This window comes from Natator depressus, chromosome 7 (genome assembly GCF_965152275.1).
Source record: "Natator depressus isolate rNatDep1 chromosome 7, rNatDep2.hap1, whole genome shotgun sequence".
NCBI lineage: Eukaryota > Metazoa > Chordata > Testudines > Cheloniidae > Natator > Natator depressus.
The window spans coordinates 51,441,035-51,457,530 of record NC_134240.1 but is presented as its reverse complement, the minus strand read 5'-3'; the positions used below and the strand labels follow the sequence as shown (position 1 = coordinate 51,457,530).

General features: G+C 45.4%; 1 protein-coding gene across 1 annotated transcript in view; it reads right to left on the bottom strand.

The window, feature by feature from the left end:
- Positions 1–16,496, bottom strand: part of FANCD2 (FA complementation group D2) — a 202,334-nt gene that overhangs the window by 167,231 nt on the left and 18,607 nt on the right. The window contains exons 8-11 of the mRNA XM_074958397.1: positions 16,346–16,424; positions 13,601–13,725; positions 6,676–6,763; positions 3,686–3,790 (exon numbers count right to left, since the gene is read on the bottom strand). Of these exons, the coding sequence (XP_074814498.1) occupies positions 3,686–3,790; positions 6,676–6,763; positions 13,601–13,725; positions 16,346–16,424 (397 nt within the window). The remainder of the gene's footprint in view (positions 1–3,685; positions 3,791–6,675; positions 6,764–13,600; positions 13,726–16,345; positions 16,425–16,496) is intronic.

Genomic DNA, 16,496 nt, shown 5'->3' with positions numbered 1-16,496 from the left:
CTTCCTGGGAAGGCTTCAGACAGCCTATGAATAACGGCTGCTATGGCTCAGCAAGGAGATGCAAGGTCATGTGACCAGACCACGTGACACTAAATTCCTGAATTTTTCCACAAACTGGGCTGGGAACTTAGCTTGAAATAAAGGGTTCCCACCATACAGAAATATACAAGGTGGGGAGTGACATCATGATTTGTCTTCACTCCCCCACAACTCAACTCCTGAAAGAAACTCTGGAAAACAAGGTTTCAGAGTAGCAGCCGTGTTAGACTGTATTCGCAAAAAGAAAAGGAGTACTAGTGGCACCTTAGAGACTAACCAATTTATTTGAGCATAAGCTTTTGTGAGCTACAGCTCACTTCATCGGATGCATTCAGTGGAAAATACAGTGAGGACATTTATATACACACAGAACATGAAAAAATGGGTGTTATCATACACACTGTAAGGAGACAGTCAGGAACAGTATCCCCAATAATGTCACGGCAAACCTGGTGGCTGAACTTTGTGACTTTGTCCTCACCCATAACTATTTCACATTTGGGGACAATGTATACCTTCAAATCAGCGGCACTGCTATGGGTACCCGCATGGCCCCACAGTATGCCAACATTTTTATGGCTGACTTAGAACAACGCTTCCTCAGCTCTCGTCCCCTAATGCCCCTACTCTGCTTGCGCTACATTGATGACATCTTCATCATCTGGACCCATGGAAAAGAAGCCCTTGAGGAATTCCACCATGATTTCAACAATTTCCATCCCACCATCAACCTCAGCCTGGACCAGTCCACACAAGAGATCCACTTCCTGGACACTACGGTGCTAATAAGCAATGGTCACATAAACACCACCCTATACAGGAAACCTACTGACCGCTATTCCTACCTACATGCCTCCACACCAGACCACACCACACGATCCATCGTCTACAGCCAAGCTCTACGATACAACTGCATTTGCTCCAACCCCTCAGACAGAGACAAACACCTACAAGATCTCTATCAAGCATTCTTACAACTACAAAACCCACCTGCTGAAGTGAAGAAACAGATTGACAGAACCAGAAGAGTACCCAGAAGTCACCTACTACAGGACAGGCCCAACAAAGATAATAACAGAACGCCAGAAGCCATCACCTTCAGCTCCCAACTAAAACCTCTCCAACGCATCATCAAGGATCTACAGCCTATCCTGAAGGACGATCCCTCACTCTCACAGATCTTGGGAGACAGGCCAGTCCTTGCCTACAGACAGTCCCCCAACCTGAAGCAAATACTCACCAGCAACCACACACCACACAACAGAACCACTAACCCAGGAACCTACCCTTGAAACAAAGCCCGTTGCCAACTGTGTCCACATATCTATTCAGGGGATACCATCATAGGGCCTAATCACATCAGGCACACTATCAGAGGCTCGTTCACCTGCACATCTACCAATGTGATATATGCCATCATGTGCCAGCAATGCCCCTCTGCCATGTACATTGGTCAAACTGGACAGTCTCTACATAAAAGAATAAATGGACACAAATCAGATGTTAAGAATTATAACATTCATAAACCAGTCGGAGAACATTTCAATCTCTCTGATCACTCAATTTCAGACCTAAAGGTCGCAATATTACAACAAAAAGACTTCAAAAAACAGACTCCAACGAGAGACTGCTGAATTGGAATTAATTTGCAAACTGGATACAATTAACTTAGGCCTGAATAGAGACTGGGAGTGGATGAGTCATTACACAAAGTAAAACTATTTCCCCATGCTTATTCCCCCCCCCCCGCTCCTCAGACGTTCCTGTTAACTGCTAGAAATGGCCCACCTTGATTATCACTACAAAAGGTTTTCTCCCCCCCCCCCCCCGGCTCTCCTGCTGGTAATAGCTCATCTTAAGTGATCACTCTCCTTATAGTGTGTATGATAACACCCATTTTTTCATGTTCTGTGTGTATATAAATCTCCTCACTGTATTTTCCACTGAATGCATCCGATGAAGTGAGCGGTAGCTCACGAAAGCTTATGCTCAAATTGGTTAGTCTCTAAGGTGCCACTAGTACTCCTTTTCTTTCTGGAAAACAAAGGATTTGGAATCGGGGAGGAGAACCCAAGCTGCAAGGCAGATGCAGCTTGTGCCTTAAGAATCTGCAAGCCTGCTTTTATCATCAGTCAGGGAGAAATTGCTAATTCAAACCCCATCTATCTAGTATATTAGGCTTAGCTTGCATTTTTTTTTATTTGCTAGGTAATCTGCTTTGATCTGTTTGCTAAAATCTATCTTTCTGTAGTTAATAGATTTGTTTTATGATTTATCTTAACCAATGCATTTTGAGTGAAGTATATGGGAAAATCTCTGCTTGGTAAACAAAGGCTGTTGGATATCTATCCCACATTGAGGGGGGAGCGAATTAATTAATAAGCTTGCATGGTACAGATCCTGTGCAGAGCAAGACAGTATAATTCTGTGTTTATGCTCCAGTAGGGGTGCAAGGCTGGGGAGCTGGGAAGTTGGCTGTTGCCCTCTGTTTGTCCATGAGTGGCTTAGGTAAAGCACTAAGGTAACTCAGTTGGGTGTGTGGTGCCACCTGATGTCATGTTGGGTGTAACAGGGCCTGGAGAGGCTGGCTGAGTCACCAGCAGAGCAGTGTGAGAGAGGCCATCCCAGCTGAATTGTTAGGGAGCACAGCAGTTCCAGCGGCTCCCAGACTGCACCCCAGGAATGACAACCCCTCACACTGGTCCTCTGAGGAAAAGAGGAATTGGGGGAGTGAGAGGGAATAGGGCTCAGGTTACCCCGTTCCAAACTGTCTCAACCAAATGATGATCCTGGGGACAGCAGGGGTAGACATGGGGGAAATGGCCCCAGGGAGAAGAGATGACTGTTTCTTTAAGGGCCCAGAGCCAATAGCCTTGCAGTGTAGGGTGGGGCAAGGCTCCCCTCCCAATCCATCATCTAACCAATCGAGACAAAAACCATTGGGGGTGGGAGGGTGGGGGGAAGAGGGGGAGATAGCACAAAAAGTTCACGTTCTCACCGTGAAATGGAAAAATAGAGAGGAACTGTTTGCCAGGGATCATCAGCCCCAGGAGGGAAAGGGGTGACCCACAGTCCCTTTCCAAGGCTGTGGAAGAGGGATGGGAAACAACCCTCCTGAACAGCACTGGGAGGGTTGCTATCAAGGTTTTGTGTTTGAGGTAATTTTATTTTGAAAGACTTTTGCAGCCAGCCTAGCTGAAGCTGGACCAGGGAAATTTAAAGGGCCTGCTGCAAAAGAGACAGAAAGAGGGGCGCAGGATGGTAAGTCCACCACACATGAATTTTGTGGAAAGGCCCTTTAAAGAAAATTCCTGTCACTTTCTGCAAAACATATTTTAAAAAACAAATGATAACAAAGGGGCTTGAAAAATACCCAGAGCACAGGAGGGGCTCTCAATCCTCACACTTCAGGGCATAAGTGAATCAACAATGGGGGTCAGGAATAAATTCCTTATGGGGTTTAGTACTTAGCAGTATGGAGTATTATTAGAGTATTTCAACTTCTCCTGAAGAATCAGGCACTGATCTCTGCCAAGCTGGACACTGGACTACGTTGCCCACAGGTTTATACCAGCATGACCATTCCTGTGTTCCTAAAGAATACTCATTTGTACGTCTCCTCTCTGTGACAGAGTAAATACTGTACCTCTACTGCATCCACAGCTTTGATGTTATGTAGAATGAATTTGATTACTACAGGCAAATCTTCCAATTTTACAGCAGGCACAATGATCATAGCAGACTGCCGCACCTAAAGGGAAGAGCAATATTGTGTCATCTGTAAGACTGGGGTGCCAGGGAAATGTAAAGTTTATTATAGACCACTAGCACCCCTTTCGGGCTATGTAAATAATAAAATAATCTTTAATACACTCAAACAAACAACCGGCATTGTGCTCAGAAGCAACCTGAACATGAGAATTGTACCATTTCAGCACGTACATAGGCTCCGGCTGGGAGAAGCCTTTGTATCTCACCTCCATTCTACATTTTCACTCTGCTGTACAGTTATCTTGCAGGTGTTGCCTTGACAATGAGGTGACACCTCATAATAATGACTGCCAGTCAGCAGTCATGACTGATGCTATATTAGCAGGGATTCACTCTGAGAGGGGGTTGCAGAATGGTGCCACTTGTGTCTTCTTCAGCAGCATTCAGTATTAATAAAAGACAAAACAAAAACACAGAGACTAAGCCCAGTGCCGAGTCACTGAATCTCCCTCAGCTAATACACAGGAAGAATGGCTGCTCTTTCCCATTTCAAAGCTCTTCCTCCAAGCCACTTTCCAAGAAATCATGATCCACAATGGGGTCCCTTTAAAAGGCCAAAGTCAGACAAGCAGCAGAGGTCATCAATATAGATATAAACTGTCCTCTCTGGCTCCTTTGCCTCCATGTGCAGCAGCATTTCTGAAAGGCAGCCCACAAGCCTGTTTACAGACCATGAGCTGGTGCCCCAGTGCATTAGTGCCACCCTTTGGTTAGACAGGGCGTTGCGCAGTCTTGTCAGATCGACAGGGCAGTCAGTCTGCCCTTCTTGTCTGGGTCTTTATAGTCCTTCTGGAGGCAAGGACATTAATTTCTGTCCCACTGGGGTGTATGGGCTTCCCCTTATGGTTGGCAGGGGTTATCTGGTCCTTTCCTCAAGGGGCCTGGAACCCCCTTTGGCTTTTAAGTCTCTGTTAAGAGGTTGGTAGGGGAACTCAGGCACACCCAATCCACTAGATTCCAGGACCCTTAACTCAGGCAGGCAGAATCAGTCCTTAACAATTTTCCTACAATACTCTGAGCTCCTTCCTACTTCCATTGGCTCCGTAGGCTTCTGCGGCCTGTGGCACTGGTCATCCATTCTTTGAGCTGTTGTCACTCTGGGGAGGCTTCTCGCCAGCTTGTTGACAGGACCCTCTTTCTCTGACCTGCTTGCTCCTCTGACAGCCACCCCACCCCTCTGCTTCTCAGCTCTTTTTCTCCCGCAGCGGCTGTGAGGATCAGTGCTGATTGGCAGTTCTTGCTTTAATTTCTTGGTTACCAGGCCAGCATGGGTTCTATACACCCAATGACACAGACCTTTCTCTCTTTTTACCTTGAGATGCACAGTGGAATTTCCATAATGGGGAAAGGTGACCAGTGGTTCTGAACCGAGACTGGAGTTATTTAATATATTTAATAAAGATCCCCAGAAAAAAGTGGTGAGCCATGACGTAGCAACATTTGCAGATGATGAAAAATCATTCCCAATGGTTGGGGAGGATTTACCATCACTGACAATTTTTAAATCAAAATTGGTTGATTTTCTAAAAGATCTACTCTAGGAAATATTTTGGAGTTCTCTGGCCTGTGTTATACAGGAGGTCAGATTAGATGATCACTATAGTCCCTCTGGCCTTGGAATCTATAAAAAAAATTATTTAGAATAGGCAAGGCTGGAAAAGATAGCGAGGAATTTCGCAGGGAGTAGGGCAACACCACCATGGCAAGCTAAGGGAATGGGCAACATGATTGCCAATTCAATGAATTGCCACATCCAATGAAGTGGGCTGTAGCTCACAAAAGCTTATGTGCTAATAAATTTGTTAGTCCCTAAGGTGCCACAAGTACTCCTGTTCTTTTTGCGGATACAGACTAACATGGCTGCTACTCTGAAACCTGTCATGATTGCCAATGATATTCAGTGCTGACAAGTGCAAAGTAATACACATTGGAAGGGATATTCTGAATACTCATATGTTTCTGGATTCTAAATTGACTAGAGCCACTCAAGAAAAGACACCTGAGAATTCTTGTAAACAGCTCAGTGAAAACTGCTGATCAATGTCAGTGATGGTCAATAAAACCAACTTGATCTTTGGATGCAAAGGAAGGGGCTGGAGAAGAATATGGAATGTTATATAAATCAATAGGATGCTCTCACCTAGAATACTGGATTCTATTCTGGTCACCACACGTCAAAAACTAAAGAGCAGAGATAACAAGGGCTTTGGAGATGGGCAAAAGAAATTATCAGAAGCTGAAGCGACTTCCATATGAAAACAGCCTGAAAAGGCTGGGAGTGTTTAGTTCAGAGGGGACATTGTAGAGCGACACAAAATAATGAATGGGTCTGAAGATGGTAAGTTGTGTGCTCCTATTTACCATTTCTCATAATACAAGATCAAGGGGACAGTCAATGAAATTGAAGGCAACAAATTTAAGATAGAATATTTTTTTAAAAAATAACAATTCTCCATCACAATATTATCACTGAGGCCAAGAGTTTAATAGGATTCAAAGGATTAGAAATTTACATGCCTAATGAGAACATCCATTTACAATAGACAGGGTAAAAACAATAAGGGAAATAAGCCTTTATGTTTCAGGGCATAAACAGTTGCTAACTGAGGGGGTTAGGATGGCACATCCTCTGAGATCACACCACTGCATTATAGCCAGAAAATCTCATACAAGTCATCCTCAATTCACTGCTTTCTCTGAAGAACAATTTTATGTAATAGGCTTAGAGATTCAAATGACATTCCTGCCACCTTTCCCACTTTGGCTGGCACAGAAAGACTCAAAGGAGCTGGGTTTTAACACAACACTAGGAATGATCAGAGCAGCTCTAATATTTACGCTTCTGTTTAGTAGAGAATCTCTTACCTCAGCCAAAAGTCCTGCGTCAAGATCCAAATTGGAAAGGGCATCCAGGATCGGAACAGTTAGGCGAGTGTCCCGTTTTAACAGCTGGCTGATACACAAGAAAAAGATTACAGACAAATAAATAAGAGTTTTTTATTAAGTGGAATTATGCAATTATAAAATGTCAGCAGTTTCTCCACTCACTCCAGAATCTCTGCAACAATGACAAATATATGCCAGAGGCACTATAGAAAATGGTTACTCTGGAAAAGATTGCTTCTGTCTGAACACAATGAATTTGGGATCACTATAATTGAAGTGGACATGAAGAGGAATAAAGTTTACTATTTCTCATTGTTATTTTGGGCAGGACTGGAAGCAATGCCTAGCACTTTCCAGTATAAGCCTCAGTTTTCAGATGGAGCAAGGACTTGAAATTTGGCAAGGACTGGTCCTGGGGTCAGTGAGATGCCTTTTATCACCCCTATAAAAATCCACTCAGATTTGGCCAAATTATAAAGCTCTAAAAATCACCCATTTGCCCACGCTCAGTAGAGATTTGTTAGAGGCTTTGTTCTTAAAATTTCTGAACATTCCATGTTACTGAGCATGCTCTGGTCCCACTGACCTTCCACATGCCCCAGTCATGCTCTCAGGCCCAGCCTCCTACATCATAGACCCAGAGTTAGAGCACCAGGCCTGGCCAACACTTAAAATCTAAGTTGACATAGCTATATCGCTCATGGGTATGAAAAATCCACACTCCTAAACAAAATAGGAGTTGACTTAACCCGCAGTGTAAATGCTGCTAGGTCGACAGAACACTTTGGGGAAATGGTGTTCCTACACAGACAGAAATGCCCCTTCTGTCAGTGCAGGCTGTTTCTACACTGTGAGGATATGCATAGCTGTGAATAGGCCCCGTAGTGTAGACATGGTCCCAGACAGGACACAAGCACAACAACAGCATCTTTCCGTTTGGCTTGGGGGGGAAGTGCACTGAGCAGGGAGCCACCTTCCACTGACTGGTGTTAATAATGATTTGAATTTCATAGCCTGTTACAGGGGTGTGAGGACTTGCTCAATAAACACAGTAAGAGGCAGGCAAGTATTATTGCCCATATTTCACTGTGTGATGGCACAAGGTCATTAACAGTGCTGTCTGTAACCAGTAAACTCACTGCCCTCCAAAGCCAGGAAAAGATTTCACAAATGTTGATCCCAACATTACTCTGCTGTCTTGTAGACAATTATGTAAGATACTGTGCAACTTGCAAAGTGCATGTTGTGTTCCCACTGGTGGCTGGTCAACATAAGTGTTAACAGTATTAGGCCGTTACCATCTATTCCTTTTGTTCAAGTAGTAAAAATCTGTGCTGTGGCGCAAAAGGTACTTGGTTCAAAATGTGCTGATGACCCAAGCAGGGGTCAGTATGGATCCATGAGATGGAATTTCTGTTTTTTCAGTTTCTTTTTAAAAATATGTATGAAAGTACATACAAAAAACCACCCAGCACTAAAAGAACGTTAAGGTTACTCAGCCAAGCAGTCAAAAGTTGCCTGGGCAAATTTAATTCTGCCACCTTGTACATACATATTATTACATGATATTTAATTTTATTATGAATTATTTTTATTACAGTAGCACCTAGAGGCCCCAGGTATCCACTGTGCTAGGCACTATACGGAGTAAAAAACAGTCACTGCTCACAAAAACTTAAGTCTAAGGCCATGTTTTTACTAGAAAAAAGGTGTATGTTTAACATGTTTTAGCTAACACATTAACTACCATGTGTTGGTACAACCTGTCCCAGTGCTCTCTTCTGGACAGTCACCAGTCTGCTGTAAGAGACCCACTCATGAGCAGCATGTGCTTCTAAGCCCCCTGGGCTGGGGTAGAGTCTAGTCACTGTTTCTGGCGCTGAGTCTCTAGAGCATGCTCCCAGGCACATAACTCTTGTCTGAGCCCTTCCTTAGATCATGGGATGACAATCCAACCACACTCGTCCCTAAAACCAATGCCTCAGATCTCCCAAGCCCTGCAATTGCTTTGACATGCACTCCCTAAATTCCACCTGATTACTGGCACACTGGCTTCTAATTCAACCCCTTCAAGAAGATGGCAGGAAAGATTTAGCAAAGGAAGTTTTTAACCACAGTCCCTTTACTCTTAGAAAGCAATAGAGTGTTATAGATCTTTAAAAACAAACAATGTCCTAAAACGCACCCTCCCCTTAATCTGATCTCACACCTTTTGTGAGTCCAGAGTCTTGCCAGTGTTTCAGTCTAGGCAGAGCCCCTCCTGCCTTCTCTCTCTCCAGCCCATTCTGCTTACATGTTGCGATGGCCAGCCCACCTTCGCAGAGAGCCACCCCTCTTAAATATAGGGCTGGTCTACACTACACAGTTAGGTCGACCTGAGGCAGTTTACATCATTGTGTCAGTGTGTACACTACAGCCTTGCTCCTGCCAATAAAAGTACTCCACTCCACCGACATAATAACTTCACCTCCATGAGAGGCATAAGGTTTATGTTGGTGTAGTTAGGGCAAACACAATGTCTGTGTAGACCAGGTCTCAAAGTCCCAGCCCGCGGGCCATCTGCAGCCCAAGAACCTTCCCAATGTGGACCGTGGGGCTCCAGCAATTCTGGGGCCGGGACTCTCCCTTGGCCCCGCCTGCTGTCCCTGGGCCTTCCTCCCTCTCTACCCCCGCCCCCACATGTCCCCCGGGCGATTTAAAATGGCCCGGGGCCCCGCCCACCAGCAGCAGCACATCAGAGCTGAGCGGCTTCCTGCACGCTTGCTCCACGTGGCTGCCAGCCCCTCCCTGCAGCCCTTGGGCAGGGCTGTGCCTCCGCGCACTGCCCCCACCGGGAGCGCCCCTGCAGCCAATGGGAAGCTGTGGGTGTGGTGCCCAGGGGCAGCAGCACACGGAGGCCCCCAGGCCTTGGAGCCCCAGGTAAGCACTGTAAACCCCCTCCCAGAGCTTGCACCCCCTCCCGCCCCCAAACTCCCTCCCAGAGCCTGCAACTCCACCCTCTCCCTCCTGCACCCCCACCCCCTGCCCCAGCCCAGAGCCTGCACCCAGGACCCAAACTCCATCCCAGAGCCTGCACCTCCAGACTCCCTCCCCCACCCAAACTACATCCTAGAGCCCAATCTCTCTCCCCTTCTGCAACCAAACTCCCTCCCAGAGCCTGCACCCCAATCCTCTACCCCAGACCTAGGAGGGTAAACTCCCGCCCAGAGCCTTAGGCCGGTGGGGGTGGAGTTTGGGGGGGGAGGGGGGGAGAGAGTTTGGAGGGGCAGGTTCTGGGCAGCATGAGTGACATTATTGGCCCGCTGGGAGGATTTGAGGACTGACACTGGCCCTAAGGTAAATTGAGTTTGAGACCCCTGGTGTAGACACTGCATTGCCTTACTTACATGGGTTGTTGGTTGTCTTGTCAATTTCATCCTGCCATGAAATTGACAAGAAAGCCAGCCAGCTAAAGTCCAGCTGCCTCCAGCTCCCCTGGAGAGCTGGAGGCGGCTGGACCCCTCTCCTGGCTGGGAGCTGGGGCAAGAATGGACCCTGCTCCCATGTGGGAGCCGGGAAGCCCCAGGCAACTTTCTCCGCTCTCAGTGGGGAATGGGGGTTGGGGGGAGGGAGGAGACAGAGACAGCCCACTGAGAGTCCAGAAATCTGTGGAGCAGCCAGGCTCCCAGGAGGGAGCTGCCTGTGGAGCTGAGAGACAGGGCTCTACTTCCCCTAAGTCAGTGGAAGCACTCCTGGTGAGGATGCACACCACTGACCCAAGGAAGGCAGTGTAGACACTGTAATTACTACAGTGGCTGTAAATTGATCTAATACAGGTCGACTTACATTTCTAGTGGAGACATACCCATAGTCTCTAACCACTTCTGCCGTGTGCTCAAGCTGAGAAACTCCAGCCCCTTCCCTCCCCCACAATTAGGCATTGATGTAGACAGTCCATTGTTCTCTGTGGATGGTTCAGTATTTAACACACATTAGAGCTGATGGCCCTAAATTGCTCTGTGATTCTTTCTCAGTCACAGTTATGGGACTGGGTAGAACCCCTTCCCCAATCTCCTTCCTTTCTCCTCCTTCCCCTCGCTCTTCCCCACCCCTAACCTCCTGCTATTCTACGGAAACTGACTGGCTGAGGGATTGGGGGAGTGCCACTGTAGAACAAGGACACAGAATTAACTATGGACCACCTGGGGCAGGGAGACACCAGAGCACATGGGTACAGAGTCTGAACTAACAGTTCCTGAGCAGAGAGCCAGCTACTGCACTGTTTCAGAGTAGCAGCCGCGTTAGTCTGTATCCGCAAAAAGAAAAGGAGTACTTGTGGCACCTTAGAGACTAACAAATTTATTTGAGCATAAGCTTTCGTGAGCTACAGCTCACTTCATCGGATGCATGCAGTGGAAAATACAGTGGGGAGATTTTATATACACAGAGAACATGAAACAATGGGTGTTACCATACACACTGTAACAGGAGTGATCAGATAAGGTGAGCTATTACCAGCAGGAGAGCTGGGGGGGGCTTTTGTAGTGATAATCAAGGTGGGCCATTTCCAGAAGTTGACAAGAACACGTGAGGAACAGCAGGGGGGGGGAATAAACATGGGGAAATAGTTTTACTTTGTGTAATGACACATCCACTCCCAGTCTTTATTTAAGCCTAAGTTAATTGTACCCAGTTTGCAACTTAATTCCAATTCAACAGTCTCTCGTTGGAGTCTGTTTCTGAAGTTTTTTTGTTGAAGAATTCAAATCAGCAGCACTGCTATGGGTACCCGTATGGCCCCACAGTATGCCAACATTTTTATGGCTGACTTAGAACAACGCTTCCTCAGCTCTCATCCCCTAATGCCCCTACTCTACTTGCGCTACACTGATGACATCTTCATCATCTGGACCCATGGAAAAGAAGCCCTTGAGGAATTCCACCATGATTTCAACAATTTCCATCCCACCATCAACCTCAGCCTGGACCAGTCCACACAAGAGATCCACTTCCTGGACACTACGGTGCTAATAAGCAATGGTCACGTAAACACCACCCTATACTGGAAACCTACTGAGCGCTATGATTACCTACATGCCTCCAGCTTTCATCCAGACCACACCACACGATCCATTGTCTACAGCCAAGCTCTACGATACAACTGCATTTGCTCCAACCCCTCAGACAGAGACAAACACCTACAAGATCTCTATCAAGCATTCTTACAACTACAATACCCACCTGCTGAAGTGAAGAAACAGATTGACAGAGCCAGAAGAGTACCCAGAAGTTACCTACTACAGGACAGGCCCAACAAAGATAATAACAGAACGCCAGAAGCCATCACCTTCAGCTCCCAACTAAAACCTCTCCAACGCATCATCAAGGATCTACAACCTATCCTGAAGGACGATCCCTCACTCTCACAGATCTTGGGAGACAGGCCAGTCCTTGCCTACAGACAACCCCCCAACCTGAAGCAAATACTCACCAGCAACCACACATCACAAAACAAAAACACTAACCCAGGAACCTATCCTTGCAACAAAATCCGTTGCCAACTGTGTCCACATATCTATTCAGGGGACACCATCATAGGGCCTAATCACATCAGGCACACTATCAGAGGCTCGTTCACCTGCACATCTACCAATGTGATGTATGCCATCATATGCCAGCAATGCCCCTCTGCCATGTACATTGGTCAAACTGGACAATCGCTACGTAAAAGAATAAATGGACACAAATCAGACGTCAAGAATTATAACATTCAAAAACCAGTTGGAGAACACTTCAATCTCACTGGTCACTCGATTACAGACCTAAAAATGGCAATTCTTCAACAAAAAAACTTCAAAAACAGACTCCAATGAAAGACTGCTGAATTGGAATTAATTTGCAAACTGGATACAATTAATTTAGGCTTGAATAAATGGGAGTGGATGTGTCATTACACAAAGTAAAACTATTTCCCCATGCTTATTCCCCCCCCACTGCTCCTCAGATGTTCCTGTTAACTGCTGGAAATGGCCCACAAAAGGTTCCTCCCCCCAGCTCTCCTGCTGGTAATAGCTCACCTTACCTGATCACTCTTGTTACAGTGTGTATGGTAACACACATTGTTTCATGTTCTCTGTGTATATAAAATCTCCCCACTGTATTTTCCACTGCATGCATCCAATAAAGTGAGCTGTAGCTCACGAAAGCTTATGCTCAAATAAATTTGTTAGTCTCTAAGGTGCCACAACTACTCCTTTTCTTTTTGCAGCTACTGCACTGGTGCTTTCAAAATGGGGACTCTTACAGATACACAGCCTGGAGACAACAGGACTGCTGAGATAGCACAGCAAGACCCAGCAGTTTGAGCTCACAGCACACACCAGCATCAGAGTGCATAGACAGGTTGGACTGACCCAAGTAGGGCTTGCATTGGTGGGGGGCAGGGAGTCTGGGCATGTGCCTAGCCAGACTTGGGGGTGGTGTATCGGGGCAAGGGAGTCTGTGTAACTCCTGCCAGAGAGCCTGACCTGGGTCTACTCCTGGCTTTGCCTGAGTTAGAAAAAATGTTGTTTTATTGTTGACCATGGTGCTTGATCTAGGGAGTTAACTCTGACCCCACTGGAGGGAGGATTGGTGTTTGTGCAGAGACGTATGCTGGGACCTGGGAATGCCCCCTATCTGACATAGTCACTCAAATAGGTGTGTCACACCCTTCTTGAGCAAGGCAGTGTCTGGATACAGCATAATAACCTGCCCCCGGGCAAGATTAGACATATGCTCAGCACCTACAACAAAATGGAAGATACAAAACAAAGTGGAATTCACAATTTGATAAAGACATAGCTCACCTCTGGTGCACTGCGCAGCTGGGAGTAAAGCACACACAGTGCAGAGGATTAAGAGACAGCATGAGTGTCAGCCTTACCTAACCTCTCTCGCAAATTCACTTTGCTGGGAATCCTCCAGGATCTCTGGCAAGCTCGTGATAATGTCATGCTGGATTGGCACCGGAGAAACACTAACCATCTGCATTAATTTCATGATGAGATCCTGCAGAAGAGGGAAACACTGGCATATGACAATTTCATCACCACCACCACCACAGCAAATAGAAAAGGAACATGGCCTTCTTGCTAACCACCAGCAAAAACTCAGGACATTTTCAAAGCAATGATGACATTATAAACACAATGTCCTTAATGAAGTCATTTCTCTATGCTTGTAGTGGATGCACCCATAATCACTGTCCTCTTGATTGACCACATTTAAATAATAATTATACCTAGCACTTTTCATCAGTCAGTCAATCTCAAAGCACTTTACAAAGGAGGTCATAATCCCCTTTTTTCAGATGGGGAAACTGAGGCCCAGGGAGGTGCAGTGACTTGCCCATAATAATCCTGCAGGACAATGGCAGAGCTGGGAACAGAACCTAGATCTCCTGAGTCCCAGCCCAGTGCCTTCTCCACTAAGCCAAATGACAATTTAAATCCCACTGTGATTTTTAAAGCACTGTATATTTTGCTGTTAAAACGCCAATTATTTTGCTGGGCAAAGGAGATTGGAAAATAAAAATAACCAAGCCTTTACAATTGACAACAACCCTCTTTCATTCAAACCACTATGGGACAGTTGCTCTCCTTTATTAGTAATGGTAGCTGAGTACTGAGTAATCAACAGAGACAGATTTAAAAAAAAAAAAAAAAAAATAGAAAAAGGAAGCAGAGAACACAGAAAGCTAGAACAATTATATGGACTCCATCTCTAATTCTTCACCAGACTCCTCCTCCTCCTCATCTACCTCTTAGCCATCTAAACAGCAGTTCTCCAAAAAGTGTTGATGGAACTGTCGAATCCAGTTAGCTCTTCAGGTTCACTGACATCCATTCTTTTCAGTAACAAGACCAGGCAGTTAAACAATTATGAAGTTCTTCAGTTCAAAACAACTTAGGCCACGTCTACACTATAGGCACTTGGCAGCATAGATATGGCGCCATAGCTATGCTGCTGTAAGCCTGTAGTGCAAACACAGACCACAGCGATGGAAGGGGTTTTTCCGTTGCTGCAAGAACTCCACCTTCCTAAGCGATGGTACCTAGGTTGATGGAAGCATTCTTCCATCAAGCTAGTTGCGTCTACACTGGGGGTTAGGTCAGTATGGAATTTTCACATCCCTGAGCACCTTGGCTACATCAACCCAAGTTTTAAGAGCAGACCAGGCCTTAGATCAAGGCTCTTTAAATGAGACTCAAGCCAATATGCCCCTGACTATCATTGAAGTCAATGGGAGGTCTGTCACTTATTTCATTGGGAGTTACATCAGGCGCTAACTCCAGTACAGACTTCTGACTGGGTGTTTCAAATGCACAGCTAACATTCGAAGTCCTCAGGCTACAATCTGAATGGTCTGTCAGGCCGAAATAAGGAAAATAAAAAACAGTCCTTATATTTAGGTGTCAGGCAACTGTGCCTGCAAATCTAAAGGGCCTCTTGCCAGCAGGTGATCTTGTCTTTGCTGTGGGGATAGCAGGGAGTAGGACATGTTCCTTCCTGACATCCACTACTGTACATTTTCTCCTACATTCAAGAAATACTACAAGACATTTAATGGTCAAAGATATCTTTAGTATGATCACAGTTGCTCCATACTTATACCTTCCCCACTATTTACCCTCACTGACCCACAATAATAACTCCAGTAATTTGGTGCCTGCGCCTGTACCCTTACTTACTTTGGGTGAAATCCTGGCCTCACTGAAGTCATAGGGAGTTTTGCCACTGACTTCAATGGGGCCAGCATTTCACCCCTGACTTTAATGAGACTACTTTCACAAGGACTACAGGATTAGACCCTTAGTCTGTACATATTAAGGTTTGGCCTGCATTAGAACAGTTGCACTGGTTTAACTAAACTGTCTTTAATCTGGTTAAATCAGGGCAAACACCTAATATAGATGCAGATGCATTGAAATCACTTTAACCCTCACTTAAATCCTCATCTCTTCTATATCTAGTGTTCTCAGCCATCCAAATTTTTATGATTTGTATTAGATGGGGCTGTTCTGCATTCCACAACTTATACATGCAGGGTATTAAAAATTCCCCCAATATCTGTGGGGTTAACGCATCTTCATACTGGGATAATGCATCATGGCATCTATGCTTTACAAGAACAAGTTGTCAAGCATTTGGATACAATAAATTAGTACTGGAGAACAAACTTTAATAGTTTGGAACTTTATATATTGTACATCTGAAACTTCATAAAGGCTTAGCTAAGAAACCAATATACTTTACAGTGCATTTCCCTACACCTAACTTTGTGGGCTAGACTTCTTGTCCAGTCCTCTTTATTTCCTAGATTCTCCTTTGGTCCTCTGCTTTGGGAGGGGCACATGCTATTCCACTTTAATCATTGTCATCAAAATTTCTATCAGCTCACATATTAAGATCTTTGGGTCAAATCCTAAGATTCATAATGGCCATTAGATATAGTACTAAAAAAAAAGCCATAGGTTTTCAACATGTTTTGATTGCTTGACCCCCTCCCATACTTTTGCAGTAGGTGCTTGTTATCACCTACAAGCAAAATAGTTATCTCATCCCATCTGAGGATGCTCAAAGAACCAAATGGAGAAAACATATTGCTGACTGCACCATTAGTACTTACCTTGCTGTCAAGTATTTTGTCAAGCCATTTAAACTGATTGACAATAAGACGGGGGAAATTGGTTCCAAAGGTGCCCACACTGAAAAGTCAGAACAAGTGAAATACAAGTCAGTTGAAGTTATCCTACCAGCAGAGCCAACACCAGTCTCAC